General features: G+C 38.7%; 4 protein-coding genes across 4 annotated transcripts; 1 reads left to right on the forward strand and 3 right to left on the reverse strand.

The window, feature by feature from the left end:
* Nucleotides 1–2: 2 nt before the first annotated feature.
* Nucleotides 3–1,993, forward strand: LOC136117121 (oocyte zinc finger protein XlCOF6-like). Its single transcript, XM_070995520.1, has 3 exons — nt 3–153; nt 206–1,866; nt 1,959–1,993. The coding sequence occupies exons 1-3, from the start codon at nt 56–58 to the stop codon at nt 1,991–1,993; spliced, it is 1,794 nt and encodes a 597-aa protein (XP_070851621.1). The 5' UTR covers nt 3–55.
* Nucleotides 1,994–2,423: 430 nt separating this feature from the next.
* On the reverse strand, nt 2,424–4,205 carry LOC108018705 (zinc finger protein 431). The gene has a single exon (XM_017086279.4). It carries the CDS (start codon nt 3,685–3,687, stop codon nt 2,665–2,667), a length of 1,023 nt encoding a protein of 340 aa, XP_016941768.4. The 5' UTR covers nt 3,688–4,205; the 3' UTR covers nt 2,424–2,664.
* Nucleotides 4,206–10,962: 6,757 nt separating this feature from the next.
* LOC139352880 (uncharacterized) lies at nt 10,963–13,894 on the reverse strand. Its single transcript, XM_070995521.1, has 2 exons — nt 11,899–13,894; nt 10,963–11,577 (listed from the first exon to the last, which is right to left on the reverse strand). The coding sequence occupies exons 1-2, from the start codon at nt 12,292–12,294 to the stop codon at nt 10,963–10,965; spliced, it is 1,011 nt and encodes a 336-aa protein (XP_070851622.1). The 5' UTR covers nt 12,295–13,894.
* A 6,743-nt stretch (nt 13,895–20,637) lies between these two features.
* LOC139353191 (uncharacterized) lies at nt 20,638–21,932 on the reverse strand. Its single transcript, XM_070996682.1, has 2 exons — nt 21,594–21,932; nt 20,638–21,272 (listed from the first exon to the last, which is right to left on the reverse strand). Exons 1-2 carry the CDS (start codon nt 21,870–21,872, stop codon nt 20,658–20,660), a joined length of 894 nt encoding a protein of 297 aa, XP_070852783.1. The 5' UTR covers nt 21,873–21,932; the 3' UTR covers nt 20,638–20,657.
* Between the last annotated feature and the right edge of the window lie 2,571 nt (nt 21,933–24,503).

The following is a 24,503-nucleotide window of genomic DNA, read 5'->3' on the forward strand; positions in this document are numbered from 1 at the left end:
ACAGACAGGCTAAAAACACCACGAAATAGGTGCTACAGACTTTCTAAAACGATAGATGGATAAATATTTTTGGAGAGGGTCTTACCTTTTTCAAATGCAATTTCCAGGAAGCAGCACACCATCTGACATACCTGTAATTAGAGACGTACCTCGGTAAGTAACTAAATTTTAAAAGAAAGTAGAGATCAACATTGCTAATTTTCAGAAATATGGAGTCGTCAATATGCCGCGTTTGCCTAAAGAGCTGTGAAAACATGGTCAATATTTACGAAGAGACGCTTGGAAAGCAAGTTTCCATTGCGACCATGATATCTGAGTGCACCGGCTTTAAAATTGAACAAGGTGATCAGTTTCCCGAAACCATTTGCACTTACTGCATGCAAGATGCGCAAAATGCCTTCGATATAAAGAAAACCTACGAAAGAAGCTTCAAATTTTACTGCCAATTGAGCAAGGATTCCCTGAAAGGGAAGAGACCAAAAACGGATGATTCTCCAGCGAAGAACGAGGCGCTTGGGGAAGACTGCGACATCAATCAGTCGGGAAGCCAAACCCAGGAAGATGACAATGATGGAGACTGTAAGCCTGATAGCAATAACAGTTCGCAGAAGTGCTCTCAATGTCAAAAGACCTTCAAGTCGGAAAAGGTTCTTAAGCGACACCTTCGAACCCACTCAGAAAAACGACCGTCTAAATGTTCTCAGTGTTCAAAAACATTTAAGAACAATTCAAATCTTGAAAGACACGTGCGATCGCACACGGGAGAACGACCGTTCAAGTGTACCCAATGCCCGAAGGATTTTACATATAATTTTCATCTAAAGGAACATATGCGAGGCCACACAGGGAATCTTGTAAAGTGTACCCAATGCTCGAAAGGTTTTGCAAATAATTCACGTCTCAAGCGACACTTTCTGATCCACACAGGAATCCGAGCTTTTAAGTGTACCCAGTGCCCAAAAACTTTTCGGCAGAATTTCATTCTTCAAGATCATATGCGTGTGCACACGGGAGAGAGGCCGTTTAAGTGTTCCCAGTGCTCAGCGGCTTTTACAATGAAATCAAGTCTTCGAACGCACATGATAATCCACACAGGAGAACGGCCATTCAAGTGCAACCAGTGCCTATCTACTTTTTCCACCAAAGGACGACTTCAGGAGCATTTGCGAGTGCACTCAGAGGAACGACCATTCAAGTGTACACACTGCCCAAAGACTTTTAAACATAACTCACATCTTAAGGATCACTTGCGAACTCACTTGGGAGAACGGCCGTTTAAGTGCTCTCACTGCTCAAAATCTTTTAAGCTAAATTCAGTTCTTAAAAAACATTTGCAGATGCACATATGTGAACGACCTTTCAAATGTACCAAATGTTCCAAGGCTTTTGCGGAGAATACGCATCTTCAGGAACACATTCTAGTACACACAGGCGTAAGACCGTTCAAGTGTTCTCACTGCCTACAGGCATTTACAAGCAAGTCAATGCTTCAGAGACACTTGCAAGTGCACTCAGGTGTAAGCCCGTTTAAGTGTACCCAGTGCTCCAAGGCCTTTTTAAGCAAGGCAATTCTTCGGCGTCACTTGCGCGTCCACTCAGGAGAACGCCCGTTTGAATGTACCCAGTGCTCAAAATCTTTTACCAGGAAGTCACATCTTAAGGAACACTCAGCTGTACACACTGGAGAACGACCATTCAAGTGTTCCCACTGCTCAGAAGATTTTAAATATAAGTCACATCTTAAGGATCACTTGCGGGGGCATACAGGAATACTATATAAGTGTACCCACTGCTTAAAAACTTTTGAGAAGAGTGCCACTCTTCAAAAACACTTGCTTATACACAAAGGGGGAAAACCATATAAGTGTAATCAATGCTCGAAGACTTTTGACTCAAATTTGAATCTTCAGGTGCACATTCGAGTCCACACAGGTTTTCGACCTTTTAAATGTTCACAGTGCTTGGCCTGTTTTACCCAGGAGTCAAGTCTTAAGCGGCACCTGCGGCGAACCCATAACTTATAATTACACCGAACTGCCTTTATTATATACTGTGTTATGCTCGAAAAAAGCCGAATTAATAAATCGCTGTTGGTATTTCTTCAATTTTAAGGTATATTTATTTCTTTACTTAAGCTCCAACCTCTATGTTTTTAAGGAAATAAAGTTGGGACAGTAAATTCCAGGAACAACCACTTTTTAGGACTAGTCATCCAGGTTCTAGCCATTTCTTGCATATCTACATTTTCCTTACTTGTTTTATATATTATGGTATCTCTTTTTGTTTATCAGCTTTTATGAGTGGAACTGACTGAGACTTTCAACAAAGACAAAGTTTCGAGCTAACCAGAAGTTTACTCGAAATTCTTTGTATTTTAATCAACATTTGTATTTTAAATGAACCAAAAAGCACACAAAATAAAATCACATTTTATCTATTTTTATTTTTGTAGTTCTACGTCATTGCATTTCTGTTTTTTGGTTTTATAAAAACAAATTTGGTCGGTGGAAACGTACATCAATACAAATTTCAACCTTGGGTTTAAAAAATATTTCTTGGTCCCCCCATTGAATCAAGTTGGTTAATTATATTACCTATATTATAATTTAACAGATTTATAAACAACGGGTACTTAAAAGGTAATTTTAAACTCTAAGACACTCATTATTCCTTATGGGTCTCCAAGTGTCGCTTCAGACTTGAACTCTGTGAAAAACTCTTTGAGCAGTGGGGACAGTTAAAGGGTCGTTCTCCTGTGTGGATGCGAATGTGTACCTGAAGGTATGATTGATCTTTAAAAGCCTTCGAACAATGGGAGCACTTGAACGGCCGTTCTCCTGTGTGTACACGCAAGTGTCCCTGCAGATGTGCATTCGTAAAAAAAGTTTTTGAGCACTGGGTACATTTAAACGGTCGTTGTCCTGTGTGCGTTCGCATGTGTGTTCGAAGGGAATCATTCCTCGTAAAATCCGCTGAGCAGTGGGTACACTTAAATGGTCGATCTGTTGAGTGGACTGCCAGGTGGAGCTTTAGATGTGCATTACTTCCGAAAGTTTTAAAGCAGATTGTACATTTCAAAAGTTCTCCTGTATGCACAAGCAAGTGGTTTTGAAGGTGTGAATTACGTGTGAAATCCTTTGAGCAATGATCACACTTGAACGGTCGTTCTCCTGTGTGAACTAGCAAGTGTTCCTGTAGATGTGTCTTCTTAGTAAAACTTTTGGAGCACTGGGCACACTCGAAAGGTCGCTCTCCAGTATGAGTTCGCATGTGTTCCTGAAGATTAGCTTTCCTCACAAAAGTCGCTGAGCATTCAGTACACTCAAACGGTCGTTCTCCTGTGTGGCTTGCTAAGTGAATCTGTAAATTATAATTCCTTGCAAAAGTTTTTGAACAGTAGGTACATTTAAGAGGATTTCCTGTATGCACTCGCATGTGATAGAAAAGTTGTGTATTATACTTAAAAGTCTTTGAGCATTGCTCGCACTTGAACGGTCGTTCGCCTGTGTGAACACGCAGGTGATCCTGAAGATGGGAGTTACGTTTAAAGGCCTTTGAACACTGGGCACACTTAAACAGCCGTTCTCCCGTATGCGTTTGCATGTGTGATAGAAGATGTGAGTTACGTTTGAAGGCCTTTGAGCACTGAGAACACTTGAACAGTCGTTCTCCCGTATGCGTTAGCATGTGTGTTTCCAGATGACCATTCCTAGTAAAAGCCGCTGAGCAGTGGGTACACCTGAATGGTCGTTCTTCTTCGTGGATTCGCAAATGTCGCTTAAGATCTTTTTTCGAGGTACATATCTTCGGACATTGAGAGCATTTATGTGTGCTGTTTTCCTCTCCATCACTACTCCCAGGCTCACAATATCCATCACTCTCATAATCATCGTCTTCCTCGATCTTTACCTCGCATTGGGAATGAATAACGCCACAGTCTGAAATGGGACTTGGACTGTGCTCCTCCTCGAGGGCGTCTTCGTCAAGTGGTTCATTCTTTACAAGGCATTGGTCTGATTGATGTTCCACCTTGCTTGGCAAATATTGCACAACAAACTGATAAGGATGTTCTATCTTGCTTGGCAAGTCTGACGAGTCTTCTTCCTTCACAGGCACAACATTCTGGTCAGTAAAAAGGTCCCCCTCCGTAGAATTTTTTGTTAACTGGCAATACCATTGGGAGCTCCTTTCGTAAGTGTTCTTAATATCAAATGCACTTCGCGCATCCTGAAGGCAGGTGGTACAAATGGTTTCTGGCAGACGATCGCTTTTCTCAGGTTTGAAGCCGGTGCACTCAAAAATCATACTGGCAATGGAAACTCCAACTTCATGCATCCCCTCAAATACATTGACCATGTTTTCACAGCTCTCCAGGCAAACGCGGCAACTTGACGAGCTCATCGCTCTGCAATTAAATAATAACAACTTAGGTATTAACTGACAATTGAATATACGTTCTTACGGATACATATGTGCCTTTCTTAAGTCAGATGGTTTGTTTACTTCCTAAACATTGCGTTAGAGATGTGTGGATTGATACTATCGTATACTTAGCAGGAGGCTATCGATAGGTACATATATGTACTATTTGGTACAAAATCTGTCTTTTTTTCCCGCATAACAAGTGTGCTTAAATCATGCGCAATCTCAAACGTAAACTATTTATCAATCTTGAAAAAAATGGAATAAACTTACGTTTAGCTCACACCCCTTGTTTCGCTTGAAGTCTCCAATTCCATGTTTTTGGGTCCTGATTACATTTTCCGAAAATAAACCGGAAACATTTGTTTGTTTAATGAGTTATCCGAAATAAATTTAAAAACATAAGTAAATGAAAAATAAAGCACACAGATTTTGTCCCATTGATTTCCATCGCCAAACAAATATTTCTCTACATTTTTTGACAAATAATAAAGTTTGAGAGCCACTGTTCAGCTCTCTGACTGGCTATCGCTATCGATAGCCTCTAGATAGATAATTAATATCAATCCACACATCTCTAATGCAATGTCCTGAAAGTAAACAAACCATCTGACTTATAAATTTAAAATAGGCACATTAGTATCCGTAAGATATGTTTTTAAAGGGACTCATGAAGTTTCTATTGTCACAATGATTTTTGAGTGCACCGGCTTTAAACCTGCTAAAGGCGATCGACTGCCGGAAACCATTTGTTCTTCCTGCCTTCAGGATGCGCGATTTTATTCTTAGGATTAGCACACTGCTACCCGACTGGCAGCTTAATCTAATCAGTTTTTACAAAAATAATACAATACTTAGTCTAAGGGTTGCTTAAGGCAAGAAATAATTTCGTTTTTTTTATTTTTATAGCCGTTACTCGTAGAGTCAAAGGGTATACCGACCCCATAAAGTATATATATTCTTGATCAGGATCACTAGCCGAGTCGATCTAGCCGTGTCCGTCTGTCCGTCTGTCTGTCCGGATGAACGCTGAGATCTCGGAAACTATAAGAGCTAGGCTATTGAGATTTGGCGTGCAGATTCCTGAGCTTCTTACGCAGCGCAAGTTTGTTTCAGCAGAGTGCCATGCCCACTCTAACGCCCACTAACCGCCCAAAACTGTGGCTCCTACAGTTTTGATGATAGAATAAAAATTTTAACTGAAATGTATTGTTCTCATCAATACCTATCGATTGACCCAAAAAAAGTTTGCCACGCCCACTTTAACGCCCACAAACCGCCCAAGCCTGTGACGCCCACATTTTTCATGCTAAATAAAAAATTTTAACTGAAATGTATTGGTCTCGTCAATACCTATCGATTGATAAAAAAAAAATTGCCGCGCCCACTCTAACGCCCATAGCGCTTAAATCTGTATACCGCCGGTAGGTGGCGTATTTTAATCTCGCTTTGCTGCTTGCATATCTCCATTTCCCTTTGGTGCCCTTAGCTGAGTAACGGGTATCTGATAGTCGAGGTACTCGACTATAGCGTTCTTCCTTGTTTTGATATTAATATTGTGGGTGGTGATGTTGCTATGTCAAAACCCGGTCCGGTAGGTCTTGAGGGTGGTGTCTTTTTAGTCTTCTTTTGACTCGGTTGCTTGGTTCAGCGCTGTTTAAAGCAGCGGTACCAAGTTTTCTGGCTAGCTAACTGCTAATAATAACAAACAAATACTAGAATTATTCTTAGTAAACAACAACATAGACATAGCAATTTTATCAGAGATATGGGTTTCCAATAATTCCATGTGTAGCTTGGCAAATTATAATATTGTATGTAAGGCGCGTAACGATGGTTATGGAGGCGTTGGAATTTAATTTAAAAAAAATAAACGCTTTAGACAAATGAACTGTGATATTAGCTTGGAAGTCATTGGTATCTGTACAATTAACCTAAGAAATAATATTAATATTTTCAGAGTCTATGCTGCACCCAGCACAGACATTAGTTCTTTTCAACAAGGTTGCGATGATCTATTTACTATTTCTGCTCAATCGAGTGGTCTAACTGTCATAGGTGGTGACTTTAATGCCAAATCCAGCATTTGGGGTAATAATACTCAAGATGCCAGAGGCGGCATTTTAGAAAATTCCCTCTTGCACTCCGGTTTCTTTTGCCTTAACAACGGCTCTCAAACTTACTCTCATAACCCATCCTATAGTTCAACACTCGATCTCACTTTCATTAATAGTAGCAATCTTTGTTCTAACTGGTCCTCAATAAATTCTAAAATATTAAATAGCAATCATTTCCCAATCTTAATTGAAATAGACCAAATTTCTGCTTCGACTAATATTATTAAATTTAACCATCAAAAAATAATTAAAGACTTTTCCAAAATTCGAGTTACAACGTTAGGTAGCATCTCCAACTCGTCCCAAACAATACACTCTAACAATTCAATTAAAATAAATACAAACAATAGATATGTTCCAAAAAAGTATTGGGACGAGGTCTGTGAAAAAGTGTTTAGATTAAGAAACGCGTGCAGACAAAAATATTTTAAATCCAAACTACAAACTGACGCTATTGCCTATATTAACAGTAATAAAAAACTTAACAACTATTTTTATAAAATGAGAAAAGAAAACCTCAATAAGCTGGCAGAAGACATTTCCAACCCCTCTTCACTGAAAGATATGTGGAACAAAATCCAAAATCTTAAACTTTATAAACAAATTAAACCGTTCAATAGTGCAATATCTGACTCAGAACATAGAGACTTTCTCAATCAAATAGCCACAGCATCCAACACTGCGATGTGTCCTGACGTATCTTTTTCTCCTGATCTGCTTTATAGATATGCCAACTCAAATTTCTCAGCGCGTGAACTTCTTGACTTCCTAAACTCTCGTAACCCAGACTCGGCTAAGGGTCTTGACATCATTTCATACAGAATGCTTTTGGCTCTACCCTTAAATCAAATAGAAAAACTGGTATCCCTGCTAAACATTACTTTAGACAATGGTGTTATTCCAGAACAGTGGCGAAAAATAAGGGTTATACCTGTTCCCAAAAAAATCTTGACTCTTCAATTATCACCAACAACAGACCTATCTGTCATCTAAGTGTGACTTTTAAGTGCTTAGAAGGTTTGATTAAATTGCGTATGCAAGAGCACATTAATAAAAATAAAATTCTAGCACCAAGATCCTATGCGTTCAGAAAAAACCATTCTACTGCCCAATGCATCAACGATGTGTTAAATAACAAAGCCAACCTAAAAGCTCGTGGTTTCCACGTTACCGCAGCTGGTTTAGACTTAAGCAAAGCCTTTGATGCCGTCAATACTCCTATTCTGGGTAGCAAATTAGTTAGTTTGGGTTTCGACCACAATCATATTTATTTCATTATAAACTTCCTTAGTAAAAGAGTTCTCACTATGGGTACTGCAGAGGTTACAGTAAACAAAGGAGTTAGTCAAGGCAGTTGTCTGAGTCCAATCCTCTTTAATTTATATACAGCTGAGCTTCACAGCTTAAGTAATGACCATGACAGTATTTTGTTCCAGTACGCTGACGACTTCTTTCTAGTCTGTTATGACAAAGTCTTTTCGATGGCTGAAGAGGAATTAGAACAACAAGTAAATAGATTTATGGAACTGTGCAACATTAATAATCTTACTTTTAATCCAGACAAATCAGCCACCATTCATTTTAGTTTAAGGAAAGAACCTTTAATTGTCTTGTGCAATAATATTATTTTAAAAAATGTAAATAGCATAAATTATTTAGGTAGTCATAAGTTCAAATAACTCGTCTGTTCAGCATGTAACTAAAACGATCTCTAAATCTAATCAAACGAATATGTTTATTCAAATGCTCAGTGGCTGCCGCTTCGGAGTACATCCAAGCAAGTCATTACTTTTTTATAAAGCATTTATTAGAACTAGATATGAATATGCCTGCTCCTCTTTTTCAAACATTTCAAAATCAGTACAAAACAACATAAATAAGCATGCTAATTTCCACCTTAGAAAGGCCTTAGGACTAATTAAATCGACTCCAATTAATATTATTTATAATCTTGCAGCTGTACACATCCTCCAGCTTATAAGATTAAATTCGCTACAGCGAAGGAGTTGGCCAAAACGTTCGCTCATGGACTACCATCTGCGTCGCTTCTGTCAAACTCCTTTGTAACCAAAAATACTAGTTACAGTAGAATTTATGCTGAATTTAAAAATATCCTGGATAGTATTGCTCCTATTTGTCCTTATTCTCTGTCCACGCGAAAGATTTCATTTGACACAAATTTCTTTAAAGGTACTTGTAAGAATTAAAAAATGCCAAACGAAACTATAATTCTCTCTTTATTTGAAGAAAAAATAAAAGATTTAACCTCAAAAAATATGGAAATCATCTTCACGGATGGTTCTGTGTCGGAAAATTGTACAGGTAGTGCTTTTGTTCACTTAAATTCCAGTTCAATAAAAAGTTTCTACACCGACAAAAAACTGTCGTCGCTGAGTGCTGAACTCACAGCCCTAGAAAAAGCCATTGACTTCGGTATTTCAAAGAAGTTCTCCAAGATAGCAATTTTAACTGACAGTCTTGGTGCCATCCAGACAATAAAGAACGCGAACTCCAAAAACTACATCTTGTGACGAACCCGCCTAGAAGGCGCGTGCGCCACAATCATTATTACTTTCTTTATAATAGCTTTGAGAGAAATACCGTGAACTACAATAAATATTAAGTCGAATTAAGAATAAAAAAGTTATAGCTAAGTTCAGAACCCGGGGTGGCAACGCCAACCGATAGTTCAAGATCATGTAAAATACTAGAAAAGCAAAGGCGCTAAAATACCAGTAGTAGGAAAATACTAGAAATCCGGAATACAGGAAAAGTGCGGAAAATGGAAGGCGGTCACGCAGCGATTGCGGGATCGGGCAAGACGTGTGATTTGGACCATCGCATTGCAAACCATGTTCTGGAAGGTATCGTTAAAAATCCTTGACCTTATCATTTTCGAAGACCTTTTCTCTTCAAAATATAGAGTTTCCAATTAGTAATCATATTTGAAAACAAATAAATTAACTAAACATTCATATCTTTTAAAATGTGTAACATCATGATAAAATAAAAAGGAAAGTTATATAAATTATAGACTTACATTTTGGGATTCGAATTAGTAAACATATTTGGAAACAATAAAACATATAGTCTTATTTAAAAGAGAAACCAATGATAAGGAATTCGGGGGCTTTAAACTACATATTTGGTATTGACATAAAATAATACAACTGTTTTGGAGCTCTTGAAAAATAAGTACTTCAGTGAATAAAAAATCAACCAATTCCATAGAACTTTTAAATAAAATGAGTTAATTAAGGCGAATTTAAATGGTTATTCCGAAGCTTCTTTTTTAAGAAATTCCTAATTAATTTTAGTTCCTCCTACCTGCATGCCCTTGGGTAGGCTTTCTGTGGAGAAGGCGTTCTCTCCTGAGGAGCGACAGGACGCCTACGCCCTGCTGATGGCCGCGGCACACGTGGGGGGTGCCAACGGGGGAGCAGCCTGGGCCTCCTCCTGCGGCTCCTGCAGGTGTGGTGGAGCCTGGTGTTGCGGTGTTGGAGGCGCCTTGAATTCTGGTTGTGGCGGTGGTGGCACGTATCCCTGCGCAGGGTACCACAGTGGCGGTGGCGCCGCAAATGCCACTGTGGCTGTGTCGCCACATATGCCTGCGCAGAATTCTGCGCACGCGTATTCTGCGTGGCGTAGAACTGCGCGGCCGCCGCCATACCAGCAGCCACCGCTCCCATCATTGCCTGAATTGCTAAATTTGGAATAACAATTATACTTATGCCGACCAGTGTAGATTCCTCACGGCCGCATTTGTGCAAAATAAAAAAGAATATAAACGTTAGCCTTATGTTTTTTTTTTGCTATTTGATAGCATTTTTAAGGCTCTTTGCTTAGTGTAAATGCAAACTAAGCAAATACTTAGTAAACACTAAGCAAAGAGCTAAAAAAGTGCTGTCAAATTACAAAAAAAAAACATTTGGCTGCCGTGAGAATGTATGTTTGCGACCCGGCCATAAGAAGTGCACACTGGTCGGGTCGGCAAAGCTATACACTTTTATAAAACTTTTCACTTACCTGCGTTGATTTCGTTGTCCATTCTGTGTTTTTACTTCTTAATTTGTTTGGTCCAGTTGACTTGCCTTCTTTCTGTTCCCCGAATGTTTTTAAAAAAACAGTTTACCGCTGTTCTATGCTTTACATAGTCGTCTCGCTCTAAATTGTATGCTTGCCCCGTTCCCTCCTGTTATAAACTTAACATTTTATCGATAATAATAATCAAAAGCCTTAAAGCTTTTATCAATATTTTTTTATTATTTTAAAAATAAAGATTTTAAAGTAAATTTCCTAAGATAAATTAAAATTAAAAATAAGCCCCTGTAAATAAAATTTTATAAAATTATATAAAATTATGTAAAATTAAAAACAAGAACAATGTTTGAAATATTTTGTTAGTAGTTTTTTTATTTATTTTTTAAGGATTGTATGGGTCCTCGGTGATCGCCATCACCGCCACCAAGCTACCGACGAGGAGGAGGGCCTGCTCCTCATCCTCCCTGACCTCCGGGGACACCGACAGGACTTCCTTGAACGCCTCGTCCAACAAGAAGGCCCATTTCTGGCCGATGTCCTCCAAGAGGTCGGAATTGATGCTGGTGAGGGACACCTCCTCCTCCTCCGGCACCACCTGGTAGATATTGCGGAGCAAGAACTCCATCCTTCCGAACTCCTGCTTATAGTGCGCGAGCGCCGTGTGGTTGGAGGCTAGGGCGATATTGGCTTTAGTTGCCATTTCGCCCAGGACACGCATATAGGTACCTTTGCGGAATCTAAGATGCCTATATGCGTGCCTGAGCATACCGTCAGCCACCCCCAACTGCACAAGGCGCCCGCACAAGTGCCTGTGGTCGTACACAGTTGGGACACCTTTTTGCAGGAGCCACTGGATGGCGTCCTGGTTCGCCGCATTGCCGTCGCTCACGGCTCCTACCAGGTGGTGCTGCAGCCCGTTCCTCTTCGCGAAATAGAACGCCTCCCGTACTCCGTTCTTTATATCGACCGACCCGATCTTCCCGATCTCTGTAGACATCTGTGAAAAAATAGAAATCATAAATAAGAATAATGAATAATAATATATAACATATATATATAATGAATGAAAATATTATAATATAATGTATATATATAAAATATGAAAATAATAAATAGCATTAAAAATAGCATTAAAAAAAAATAACGCCTTTTTTCAAATTTGTTTACATTTGGCAGTAGATTTCACTGCCACTGCCACGGTGCCGATATATCTACGATATACGATATCCGATGGCATCTCTAACAGAACAGCGCGCGCGCGGCCGTCTAAATGCAAAAGCTAAGACTAAAATAAACATTTACATAAATTTAAACTTACCATTTGGATGTGGACGATCTTAAAAAATTTGCCGTCGAAGGTGGCAATGGCCACCACCATGACCTTCCACGATTCGAACCTCCACGAAGGTATTTTCTTTAGGTGGAATTCATCGAATATGATGACGAACGGGCGCGGGTTTTTTAAAATTTGGGTAAACTGACTGGTCATCATCAGGGAGCCCTTCTTAAGGTCCCCCTCATGATTTTCAGCATAGCCAAATGCCGCTTTGACGGCATTGTTTCCGTTTTTGAATAAATTTATGTTGGTGAACTGCATCTTTCTATTTCGTTTTGAATATTGTATTCGTCGTTGTTGCTGTAACAGCAACAAGCGTTGCCATACATATATTTTCATTCGTAATACGAATACGTAATACGTAGCGTTGCCATACATTTCGTTTTTCCCCTGGGTTCATTTTTATTCCCGGTTCATTTTTATCCCCGGCCTCTGAACCGGTAAGAAATAAACAAAAACAAAAACAGACATTTCGTTTGTTTTTGTTTTGCTTGCGCTTATTTATATGTGAAAAATAATAATTAGATATAAAAGTTTATTTCAGATAAAATTCATAAAAAATACATAATTTAGAAAAAATCAAAAACAAACCAATTGTTTCTTTATTTGTTTCAATATATAAATTTTTTTTCAAATTATATTCTTTTAATTTAGGTGAGGATAACGTGTTAGGTCGAAAAAAAAACAAAAAAAAAGATTATCCTTTCTGTAGTTTCACGTATGCCCTAATATAGATTTAGTTTTTCCAAGAAACCATATTACTAACCTAGTATTAAGTTTTACAAGAAAAGTATTACTTTTGTTACCACGTTTTATATAAAAGAACTGCAATTAAATGTTTAAACTTTGAAAATTAAAATCAATCCCATATCTAAGATCATTTTCTTAAAGTAGGTCCTACACTCTCCACCATTAAGTTTCCAAATGTGAAACAGTATTTACCATTTTTTGTTTAAATAAATGTTTTTCGTTTTGTCATAACAAGTTAAGCAACCGTGTTTTAATCTTTCTTTATTTAAATTATACAATGTAAGAGGTTTTTTAAATCAGTTATTGATTTGCAGACTTTTATAAAGTTTTGTAAGTAAAAATTTATATGAACCCACAAGGTAATCACCTCAGTATTTATTGTTATTCATTAAGCATTAAAAGTGAAAAACAAGAAAGAAAGTTAGCTTCGGCAAGCCGAAGCTTATATACCCTTGCAGCTATAATTATTAAATTTAAAAACACAAAAAATGATATTCCCAATAGTATAAGATAATATGTCAAAAAACACCGAAGTTATAATTTGCTTCATATTATTTTCCTACCAATTTTCCGATCGTTCCTATGGCAGCTATATGATATAGTCGTCCGATTTTGATAAAATTAAATTCGAAATTCAGAACTAATTAAAAAACGTTATTTCCAAGCTTAGGAGGTTATATGCTAAAAAACACCAAAGATATAATTTTTATACCCGTTACTCGTAGAGTAAAAGGGTATACTAGATTCGTCGGAAAGTATGTAACAGGCAGAAGGAAGCGTTTCCGACCCCATAAAGTATATATATTCTTGATCAGGATCACTAGCCGAGTCGATCTAGCCATGTCCGTCTGTCCGGATGAACGCTGAGATCTCGGAAACTATGGGAGCTAGGCTATTGAGATTTGGCGTGCAGATTCCTGAGCTTTCTACGCAGCACAAGTTTGTTTCAGTAGACTGCCACGCCCACTCTAACGCCCACAAACCGCCCAAAACTGTGGCTCCTACAGTTTTGATGCTAGATAGAAAATTTTAACTGAAATGTAATGTTCTCATCAATACCTATCGATTGACCCAAAAAAAAGTTTGCCACGCCCACTTTAACGCCCACAAACCGCAAAACCCTGTGACGCCCACAATTTTCATGCTAGATAAAAAATTTTAACTGAAATGTATTGGTCTCGTCAATACCTATCGATTGATCCAAAAAAAAAATTTGCCACGCCCACTCTAACGCCCATAACGATTAAATCTGTATACCGCCGGTAGGGTGCGCATTTATATCTCGCTTTGCTGCTTGCATATCTCCATTTAGCTGAGTAACGGGTATCTGATAGTCGAGGTACTCGACTATAGCGTTCTCCCTTGTTTTAAATTTTTTTGTCCGATTATTCCTATGGGAGCTATAACATATAGTTGTCCGATCCGGCTGGTTCCGACTTATATACTACCTGAAAAAGATATAAGACTTTTGGGAAAGTTTCAGCCCGATAGCTGTAAAACTGAGAGACTAGTTTGCGTAGAAACGGACGGACAGACGGACATGGCTAGATCGACTCGTCTAGTCATGCTGATCAAGAATATATATACTTTATGGGGTCCTTCACTGCGTTGCAAACTTCTGACTGAAATCAATATACCCTCTGCAAGGGTATAAAAATAACAAAATCTCGATTTATATTTCAACGATCTTATGCCCAAGTTAATATTTTGTATACCTTCCATTCCACAGTGGTCCAGCCCGTAGGCCAAAAATAAAAAAAAACAAAGTCCAAATTTTGACTTTAAATGTACCAATTCTTATTTATAATTGGTCTAGCTATTTGCAAGGGAAGCTATCCGCAAAAAATTTGTTAAACATATTTAAAACAAGTGTTTGTGCCATGGAAGTGATTAATATTTTAAGGAAAGGTATTAACTTTCTTTTTACAATAAAAAGTATATGTAGTATTTGTTGTGTTTTGTGTAAACCATTGTTGTATTTAGTACATAATTGTGATCGTTCTTAGTTTGTCTTTTCTGTGTTTGGTTAGAGTTTTAGTTGTGATGGCACTCTTTGGCATTCACAAATCTTTTTGTATAATATTCTTTAGCATTTTAAGAACATAAGAAAGTTTATTTCAAGTGCGGTAAGGTGCCGTGCAGCTTGCAAAGTACAAAAAGGTAACCTAACCTAAATTTGAAAAAAAGCACGTGCTTCTGCTGTGTGTTGTTGTTTGTTGCCGTTTGTTGTTGTTTTTGTGTTATGTTATCTGTTTATATTCTTTTCTTTAAAATAAAAGCTTGTTATTTCCTTAGGAGCCACTTTTGAATGCCAATTTTCACGTTTGCATGCTTTTGAGATTTGGTGTGGAGAAGCAGGTTCAAACAAAGAAAAGTCGGCTAATTTAAGGGGTTATATACCTTTTTTTTCAAAAAACGAAAAATTTTTTTTTTGCTGAATTCTAAAATATATCCACTAGAGAACATTTTCCCAAATTTTCATAGAGATCCAAATAATAGTTCGACGATGACTTGTAAGTTTGTCTGCTCGACTTCAATAGTTGCATACACTCAACGTGAAACTTTCAATGCGATTATCTCAAAGTCGTGTTTTTCCGAAAGAGCCTTTGCTGTGACCGCGATTGCACAAGAACTATTTGATCGATCTTCTTCATTTTTTTTTTTAATTATTCGCAATGATTGTTCCGAGTTCGTGAACGATTCAGTTTCAATGCGCCAATTTTGATTTTTCAGATCAGAATTTTTTAATAAAATTTTAAAATAATTGCTACACACCTGAAAAAAAATCCAAAGTTCCCTCCATTTTTTCGCTCAAAAAGGTATATAACCCCTTAATGGAATCCATATTTAAACATGCTTGTAATTTGGGATATCAGCTTGATCAGGAAGAGTTCGACAAATGTCTGACTACGTTTGCAAGGAGCTTGCTATGTTTTGGCTAAAGTGCAAGCGTACCCGATTAGCCGTTTTAAGAAATTATTCTAATTGGTTGGCAATAAACGAGACCATAGCTGCGAAACAATGCGATGCGCAACAAGAACCTTCAACAGTGGCTCGTGGTCGTCCAAAAAAAAATTTGCAGAGTGCTCCAAAAGGACGAAACGTCGAAGAATTGCCGAGGTTGCAAAACACGATGAGTCTGCTGCATCCGATACGCAAAATTTATGCAACGAAGCTAATATTGAAGAAGTTTTATCGCTTTTCGTAGAAGCAAATTTAACAAAACATATACAATACAATATTTATTAATACGCTTGTAAATTTAAAAATCGGGTATCATTTACTACCTAGTTACAATAACATACTGATGGCCAAAACCAAATGCTACCCCGATAACATTACAGTTAACGAATCCCACGCTGAAGTTGAACTTCAAAATTTATTAGATCATACAGCAACTCGTATATTGCAGCTTCAAAAAGAAGTTATTTATAATATATGAGCTGATTCTGTACAAAATCTGATTTTAATAGGGAAATGGGGCTTCGATGGCCATGCGGAATACAAGCAAAAAGTAGCAGATACAGACCTATCAGATAATAGCTTGTTTGTAACCTCATATGTACCCCTAAGGCTTGTTTCGAAGACAAATAATTCTATTTGTACTTGGAAAAATACACGACCATCGTCGACGCGGTACTGTTGACCTGTCAGGTTTCAATTTAAGAAAGAAACAACTGAATTGTCCATTGCCGAAGAAAAATACTTTGAAAAAAAGATTGACCTGCTTAAGCCCACGGTATTTCTAGAAGATCAGACAATAAAATTTGAACATTCTTTGCAACTCACGATGATTGATGGGAAAATATGTAGTGCATTAAGCGAAACATCCTCAGCAAAATGTTACATATGCGAAGCAACTCCAACGCAAATGAACAACTTAGATGTATGCCTGCAAAAAGATGTTCATGAGGACCGGTATGAATTTGGGCTATAGCCATTACATGCGTACATACGATTCTTTGAGTATTTGCTTCATATATCCTATAGACTGGACCAAGAAATTTGGCAAATACGCTCTGAAGAAGCTAAAAGGAAATTCTTAATACGAAAAAAATGTATTCAATCAGAGTTCCGAGCAAAAATGGGCTTAATTGTAGACAAGCCTAAGGCAGGTGGAAGCGGAACGTCTAACGATGGCAATACTGCCAGGGCATTTTTTAATAATCCTGATATGTCTGCTATCATATCAGGTGTTGAAGAGAACTTAATAATAAGATGCTCAACAATTTTTCAAGCCATTTCATCAGGCTACAATATAAATTCTGCGAAATTCGGAGAGTATGCATTAGAAACAGCAAAATTACTTATCATTAAATTTGTGTGGTATCACCTTCCTGCATCGGTTCATAAAGTATTATTACATGGTCGTGCCATAATTAAAAAATGTTTAGTCTCAATTGGAGAGCTTTCTGAGGAAGCTGCAGAGGCAAAAAATAAAGACGTTAAATTATTTAGGCTAAACAATACGCGGAAAATGTCAAGGGTTCCTGACGAATAGCGATTTATTAACATATAGTATCCAAATTTGTACTGTAGTTTCCCAGGTTATATACGAAAATTTCCAAAGTATTGTTGCATAAAAATAAAAAACAATAGTTTTTCATATAAAAACTGAATATCAGACCGATTGTTCATATGACAGCTATATGATATAGTTGCCCGATCTGGCTGATTTTTACATATTATTTTAGGATAAATATAAAAAAATGTTGTGCTAAGTTTCAAGTCCCTACCTCAACTATAAGTATTTTTGGCCGCTCTCCCCATACAAGCCGGACCACTGTGCAATCTTATAAAACTCTTACACTTACCTACCGTTCCACAAATTTGTTGTGCATACTTTAAGGCTGCCATAGATATCGTTGAAATAACAAAGTCAAAATCATTTTCGCTTGCTATAACATAAACATAACTCATTTTTTTGTTATTGTTTGTCTTATCTTTGCTGGACTTGCTTTCTTTATAACCGGGCCGCTGGAAAATCCATTTCGAAAGTTTACGTTATATTCCCGGGATTTTTGGGGCCGACATGCGTCGAACCGTTTGATTTCCAGAAAGGATCATTTTAAGGATCAAAATTATGCAGTGCGGTAGGGGTTATATTTTTTTGGATTGTACAAAAATGTATTATTGATTTCAAGTTGTAAATCAATTTGTTGTTTACAAAATGTTCGTTTTTCAAAATTCAAAAATGAGAGAGATCAAAAATTCGTTTGTTTCAAAAATGGCACATACAGTAAACATAGTCTAAAAAAGCGTTTCAACTATCATGACAACAAATACCAAATACAACAAATCAAACGAATATGTTTATTCAAATGCTCAGTGGCTGCCGCTTCGGAGTACATCCAAGCAAGTCATTACTTTTTTATAAAGCATTTATTAGAACTAGATATGAATATGCCTGCTCCTCTTTTTCAAACATTTCAAAATCAGTACAAAACAACATAAATAAGCATGCTAATTTCCACCTTAGAAAGGCCTTAGGACTAATTAAATCGACTCCAATTAATATTATTTATAATCTTGCAGCTGTACACATCCTCCAGCTTATAAGATTAAATTCGCTACAGCGAAGGAGTTGGCCAAAACGTTCGCTCATGGACTACCATCTGCGTCGCTTCTGTCAAACTCCTTTGTAACCAAAAATACTAGTTACAGTAGAATTTATGCTGAATTTAAAAATATCCTGGATAGTATTGCTCCTATTTGTCCTTATTCTCTGTCCACGCGAAAGATTTCATTTGACACAAATTTCTTTAAAGGTACTTGTAAGAATTAAAAAATGCCAAACGAAACTATAATTCTCTCTTTATTTGAAGAAAAAATAAAAGATTTAACCTCAAAAAATATGGAAATCATCTTCACGGATGGTTCTGTGTCGGAAAATTGTACAGGTAGTGCTTTTGTTCACTTAAATTCCAGTTCAATAAAAAGTTTCTACACCGACAAAAAACTGTCGTCGCTGAGTGCTGAACTCACAGCCCTAGAAAAAGCCATTGACTTCGGTATTTCAAAGAAGTTCTCCAAGATAGCAATTTTAACTGACAGTCTTGGTGCCATCCAGACAATAAAGAACGCGAACTCCAAAAACTACATCTTGTGACGAACCCGCCTAGAAGGCGCGTGCGCCACAATCATTATTACTTTCTTTATAATAGCTTTGAGAGAAATACCGTGAACTACAATAAATATTAAGTCGAATTAAGAATAAAAAAGTTATAGCTAAGTTCAGAACCCGGGGTGGCAACGCCAACCGATAGTTCAAGATCATGTAAAATACTAGAAAAGCAAAGGCGCTAAAATACCAGTAGTAGGAAAATACTAGAAATCCGGAATACAGGAAAAGTGCGGAAAATGGAAGGCGGTCACGCAGCGATTGCGGGATCGGGCAAGACGTGTGATTTGGACCATCGCATTGCAAACCATGTTCTGGAAGGTATCGTTAAAAATCCTTGACCTTATCATTTTCGAAGACCTTTTCTCTTCAAAATATAGAGTTTCCAATTAGTAATCATATTTGAAAACAAATAAATTAACTAAACATTCATATCTTTTAAAATGTGTAACATCATGATAAAATAAAAAGGAAAGTTATATAAATTATAGACTTACATTTTGGGATTCGAATTAGTAAACATATTTGGAAACAATAAAACATATAGTCTTATTTAAAAGAGAAACCAATGATAAGGAATTCGGGGGCTTTAAACTACATATTTGGTATTGACATAAAATAATACAACTGTTTTGGAGCTCTTGAAAAATAAGTACTTCAGTGAATAAAAAATCAACCAATTCCATAGAACTTTTAAATAAAATGAGTTAATTAAGGCGAATTTAAATGGTTATTCCGAAGCTTCTTTTTTAAGAAATTCCTAATTAATTTTAGTTCCTCCTACCTGCATGCCCTTGGGTAGGCTTTCTGTGGAGAAGGCGTTCTCTCCTGAGGAGCGACAGGACGCCTACGCCCTGCTGATGGCCGCGGCACACGTGGGGGGTGCCAACGGGGGAGCAGCCTGGGCCTCCTCCTGCGGCTCCTGCAGGTGTGGTGGAGCCTGGTGTTGCGGTGTTGGAGGCGCCTTGAATTCTGGTTGTGGCGGTGGTGGCACGTATCCCTGCGCAGGGTACCACAGTGGCGGTGGCGCCGCAAATGCCACTGTGGCTGTGTCGCCACATATGCCTGCGCAGAATTCTGCGCACGCGTATTCTGCGTGGCGTAGAACTGCGCGGCCGCCGCCATACCAGCAGCCACCGCTCCCATCATTGCCTGAATTGCTAAATTTGGAATAACAATTATACTTATGCCGACCAGTGTAGATTCCTCACGGCCGCATTTGTGCAAAATAAAAAAGAATATAAACGTTAGCCTTATGTTTTTTTTTTGCTATTTGATAGCATTTTTAAGGCTCTTTGCTTAGTGTAAATGCAAACTAAGCAAATACTTAGTAAACACTAAGCAAAGAGCTAAAAAAGTGCTGTCAAATTACAAAAAAAAAACATTTGGCTGCCGTGAGAATGTATGTTTGCGACCCGGCCATAAGAAGTGCACACTGGTCGGGTCGGCAAAGCTATACACTTTTATAAAACTTTTCACTTACCTGCGTTGATTTCGTTGTCCATTCTGTGTTTTTACTTCTTAATTTGTTTGGTCCAGTTGACTTGCCTTCTTTCTGTTCCCCGAATGTTTTTAAAAAAACAGTTTACCGCTGTTCTATGCTTTACATAGTCGTCTCGCTCTAAATTGTATGCTTGCCCCGTTCCCTCCTGTTATAAACTTAACATTTTATCGATAATAATAATCAAAAGCCTTAAAGCTTTTATCAATATTTTTTTATTATTTTAAAAATAAAGATTTTAAAGTAAATTTCCTAAGATAAATTAAAATTAAAAATAAGCCCCTGTAAATAAAATTTTATAAAATTATATAAAATTAAAAATAAGAACAATGTTTGAAATATTTTGTATGTAGTTTTTTTATTTATTTTTTAAGGACTGTATGGGTCCTCGGTGATCGCCATCACCGCCACCAAGCTACCGACGAGGAGGAGGGCCTGCTCCTCATCCTCCCTGACCTCCGGGGACACCGACAGGACTTCCTTGAACGCCTCGTCCAACAAGAAGGCCCATTTCTGGCCGATGTCCTCCAAGAGGTCGGAATTGATGCTGGTGAGGGACACCTCCTCCTCCTCCGGCACCACCTGGTAGATATTGCGGAGCAAGAACTCCATCCTTCCGAACTCCTGCTTATAGTGCGCGAGCGCCGTGTGGTTGGAGGCTAGGGCGATATTGGCTTTAGTTGCCATTTCGCCCAGGACACGCATATAGGTACCTTTGCGGAATCTAAGATGCCTATATGCGTGCCTGAGCATACCGTCAGCCACCCCCAACTGCACAAGGCGCCCGCACAAGTGCCTGTGGTCGTACACAGTTGGGACACCTTTTTGCAGGAGCCACTGGATGGCGTCCTGGTTCGCCGCATTGCCGTCGCTCACGGCTCCTACCAGGTGGTGCTGCAGCCCGTTCCTCTTCGCGAAATAGAACGCCTCCCGTACTCCGTTCTTTATATCGACCGACCCGATCTTCCCGATCTCTGTAGACATCTGTGAAAAAATAGAAATCATAAATAAGAATAATGAATAATAATATATAACATATATATATAATGAATGAAAATATTATAATATAATGTATATATATAAAATATGAAAATAATAAATAGCATTAAAAATAGCATTAAAAAAAAATAACGCCTTTTTTCAAATTTGTTTACATTTGGCAGTAGATTTCACTGCCACTGCCACGGTGCCGATATATCTACGATATACGATATCCGATGGCATCTCTAACAGAACAGCGCGCGCGCGGCCGTCTAAATGCAAAAGCTAAGACTAAAATAAACATTTACATAAATTTAAACTTACCATTTGGATGTGGACGATCTTAAAAAATTTGCCGTCGAAGGTGGCAATGGCCACCACCATGACCTTCCACGATTCGAACCTCCACGAAGGTATTTTCTTTAGGTGGAATTCATCGAATATGATGACGAACGGGCGCGGGTTTTTCAAAATTTGGGTAAACTGACTGGTCATCATCAGGGAGCCCTTCTTAAGGTCCCCCTCATGATTTTCAGCATAGCCAAATGCCGCTTTGACGGCATTGTTTCCGTTTTTGAATAAATTTATGTTGGTGAACTGCATCTTTCTATTTCGTTTTGAATATTGTATTCGTCGTTGTTGCTGTAACAGCAACAAGCGTAGCTTCTTTTTTAAGAAATTCCTAATTAATTTTAGTTCCTCCTACCTGCATGCCCTTGGGTAGGCTTTCTGTGGAGAAGGCGTTCTCTCCTGAGGAGCGACAGGACGCCTACGCCCTGCTGATGGCCGCGGCACACGTGGGGGGTGCCAACGGGGGAGCAGCCTGGGCCTCCTCCTGCGGCTCCTGCAGGTGTGGTGGAGCCTGGTGTTGCGGTGTTGGAGGCGCCTTGAATTCTGGTTGTGGCGGTGGTGGCACGTATCCCTGCGCAGGGTACCACAGTGGCGGTGGCGCCGCAAATGCCACTGTGGCTGTGTCGCCACATATGCCTGCCCAGAATTCTGCGCACGCGTATTCTGCGTGGCGTAGAACTGCGCGGCCGCCGCCATACCAGCAGCCACCGCTCCCATCATTGCCTGAATTGCTAAATTTGGAATAACAATTATACTTATGCCGACCAGTGTAGATTCCTCACGGCCGCATTTGTGCAAAAAAAAAAAGAATATAAACGTTAGCCTTATGTTTTTTTTTTGCTATTTGATAGCATTTTTAAGGCTCTTTGCTTAGTGTAAATGCAAACTAAGCAAATACTTAGTAAACACTAAGCAAAGAGCTAAAAAAGTGCTGTCAAATTACAAAAAAAAAACATTTGGCTGCCGTGAGAATGTATGTTTGCGACCCGGCCATAAGAAGTGCACACTGGTCGGGTCGGCAAAGCTATACACTTTTATAAAACTTTTCACTTACCTGCGTTGATTTCGTTGTCCATTCTTTGTTTTTACTTCTTAATTTGTTTGGTCCAGTTGACTTGCCTTCTTTCTGTTCTGTTGCTGTTCTGTTCGAATTATTCCCCGAATGTTTTTAAAAAAACAGTTTACCGCTGTTCTATGCTTTACATAGTCGTCTCGCTCTAAATTGTATGCTTGCCCCGTTCCCTCCTGTTATAAACTTAACATTTTATCGATAATAATAATCAAAAGCCTTAAAGCTTTTATCAATATTTTTTTATTATTTTAAAAATAAAGATTTTAAAGTAAATTTCCTAAGATAAATTAAAATTAAAAATAAGCCCCTGTAAATAAAATTTTATAAAATTATATAAAATTATGTAAAATTAAAAATAAGAACAATGTTTGAAATATTTTGTATGTAGTTTTTTTATTTATTTTTTAAGGACTGTATGGGTCCTCGGTGATCGCCATCACCGCCACCAAGCTACCGACGAGGAGGAGGGCCTGCTCCTCATCCTCCCTGACCTCCGGGGACACCGACAGGACTTCCTTGAACGCCTCGTCCAACAAGAAGGCCCATTTCTGGCCGATGTCCTCCAAGAGGTCGGAATTGATGCTGGTGAGGGACACCTCCTCCTCCTCCGGCACCACCTGGTAGATATTGCGGAGCAAGAACTCCATCCTTCCGAACTCCTGCTTATAGTGCGCGAGCGCCGTGTGGTTGGAGGCTAGGGCGATATTGGCTTTAGTTGCCATTTCGCCCAGGACACGCATATAGGTACCTTTGCGGAATCTAAGATGCCTATATGCGTGCCTGAGCATACCGTCAGCCACCCCCAACTGCACAAGGCGCCCGCACAAGTGCCTGTGGTCGTACACAGTTGGGACACCTTTTTGCAGGAGCCACTGGATGGCGTCCTGGTTCGCCGCATTGCCGTCGCTCACGGCTCCTACCAGGTGGTGCTGCAGCCCGTTCCTCTTCGCGAAATAGAACGCCTCCCGTACTCCGTTCTTTATATCGACCGACCCGATCTCTGTAGACATCTGTGAAAAAATAGAAATCATAAATAAGAATAATGAATAATAATATATAACATATATATATAATGAATGAAAATATTATAATATAATGTATATATATAAAATATGAAAATAATAAATAGCATTAAAAATAGCATTAAAAAAAAATAACGCCTTTTTTCAAATTTGTTTACATTTGGCAGTAGATTTCACTGCCACTGCCACGGTGCCGATATATCTACGATATACGATATCCGATGGCATCTCTAACAGAACAGCGCGCGCGCGGCCGTCTAAATGCAAAAGCTAAGACTAAAATAAACATTTACATAAATTTAAACTTACCATTTGGATGTGGACGATCTTAAAAAATTTGCCGTCGAAGGTGGCAATGGCCACCACCATGACCTTCCACGATTCGAACCTCCACGAAGGTATTTTCTTTAGGTGGAATTCATCGAATATGATGACGAACGGGCGCGGGTTTTTCAAAATTTGGGTAAACTGACTGGTCATCATCAGGGAGCCCTTCTTAAGGTCCCCCTCATGATTTTCAGCATAGCCAAATGCCGCTTTGACGGCATTGTTTCCGTTTTTGAATAAATTTATGTTGGTGAACTGCATCTTTCTATTTCGTTTTGAATATTGTATTCGTCGTTGTTGCTGTAACAGCAACAAGCGTAGCTTCTTTTTTAAGAAATTCCTAATTAATTTTAGTTCCTCCTACCTGCATGCCCTTGGGTAGGCTTTCTGTGGAGAAGGCGTTCTCTCCTGAGGAGCGACAGGACGCCTACGCCCTGCTGATGGCCGCGGCACACGTGGGGG

This window comes from Drosophila suzukii, chromosome 3 (genome assembly GCF_043229965.1).
Source record: "Drosophila suzukii chromosome 3, CBGP_Dsuzu_IsoJpt1.0, whole genome shotgun sequence".
Lineage (NCBI taxonomy): Eukaryota > Metazoa > Arthropoda > Insecta > Diptera > Drosophilidae > Drosophila > Drosophila suzukii.

What these genes read in the sequence shown, in the direction of transcription:
- LOC136117121 (XM_070995520.1), top strand. Translation starts at nt 56, where the DNA reads ATGGATAAATATTTTTGGAGAGGGTCTTACCTTTTTCAAATGCAATTT. An exon ending in GTAATTAGAGACGTACCTCG is followed by an intron (nt 154 to 205) that starts GTAAGTAACTAA and finishes GCTAATTTTCAG; the next exon opens with AAATATGGAGTCGTCAATAT. An exon ending in AGGGGGAAAACCATATAAGT is followed by an intron (nt 1,867 to 1,958) that starts GTAATCAATGCT and finishes AAATGTTCACAG; the next exon opens with TGCTTGGCCTGTTTTACCCA.
- LOC108018705 (XM_017086279.4), bottom strand. Translation starts at nt 3,687, where the DNA reads ATGCTAACGCATACGGGAGAACGACTGTTCAAGTGTTCTCAGTGCTCA.
- LOC139352880 (XM_070995521.1), bottom strand. Translation starts at nt 12,294, where the DNA reads ATGTATGGCAACGCTACGTATTACGTATTCGTATTACGAATGAAAATA. An exon ending in AGATCGTCCACATCCAAATG is followed by an intron (nt 11,578 to 11,898) that starts GTAAGTTTAAAT and finishes ATTTTTTCACAG; the next exon opens with ATGTCTACAGAGATCGGGAA.
- LOC139353191 (XM_070996682.1), bottom strand. Translation starts at nt 21,872, where the DNA reads ATGCAGTTCACCAACATAAATTTATTCAAAAACGGAAACAATGCCGTC. An exon ending in AGATCGTCCACATCCAAATG is followed by an intron (nt 21,273 to 21,593) that starts GTAAGTTTAAAT and finishes ATTTTTTCACAG; the next exon opens with ATGTCTACAGAGATCGGGAA.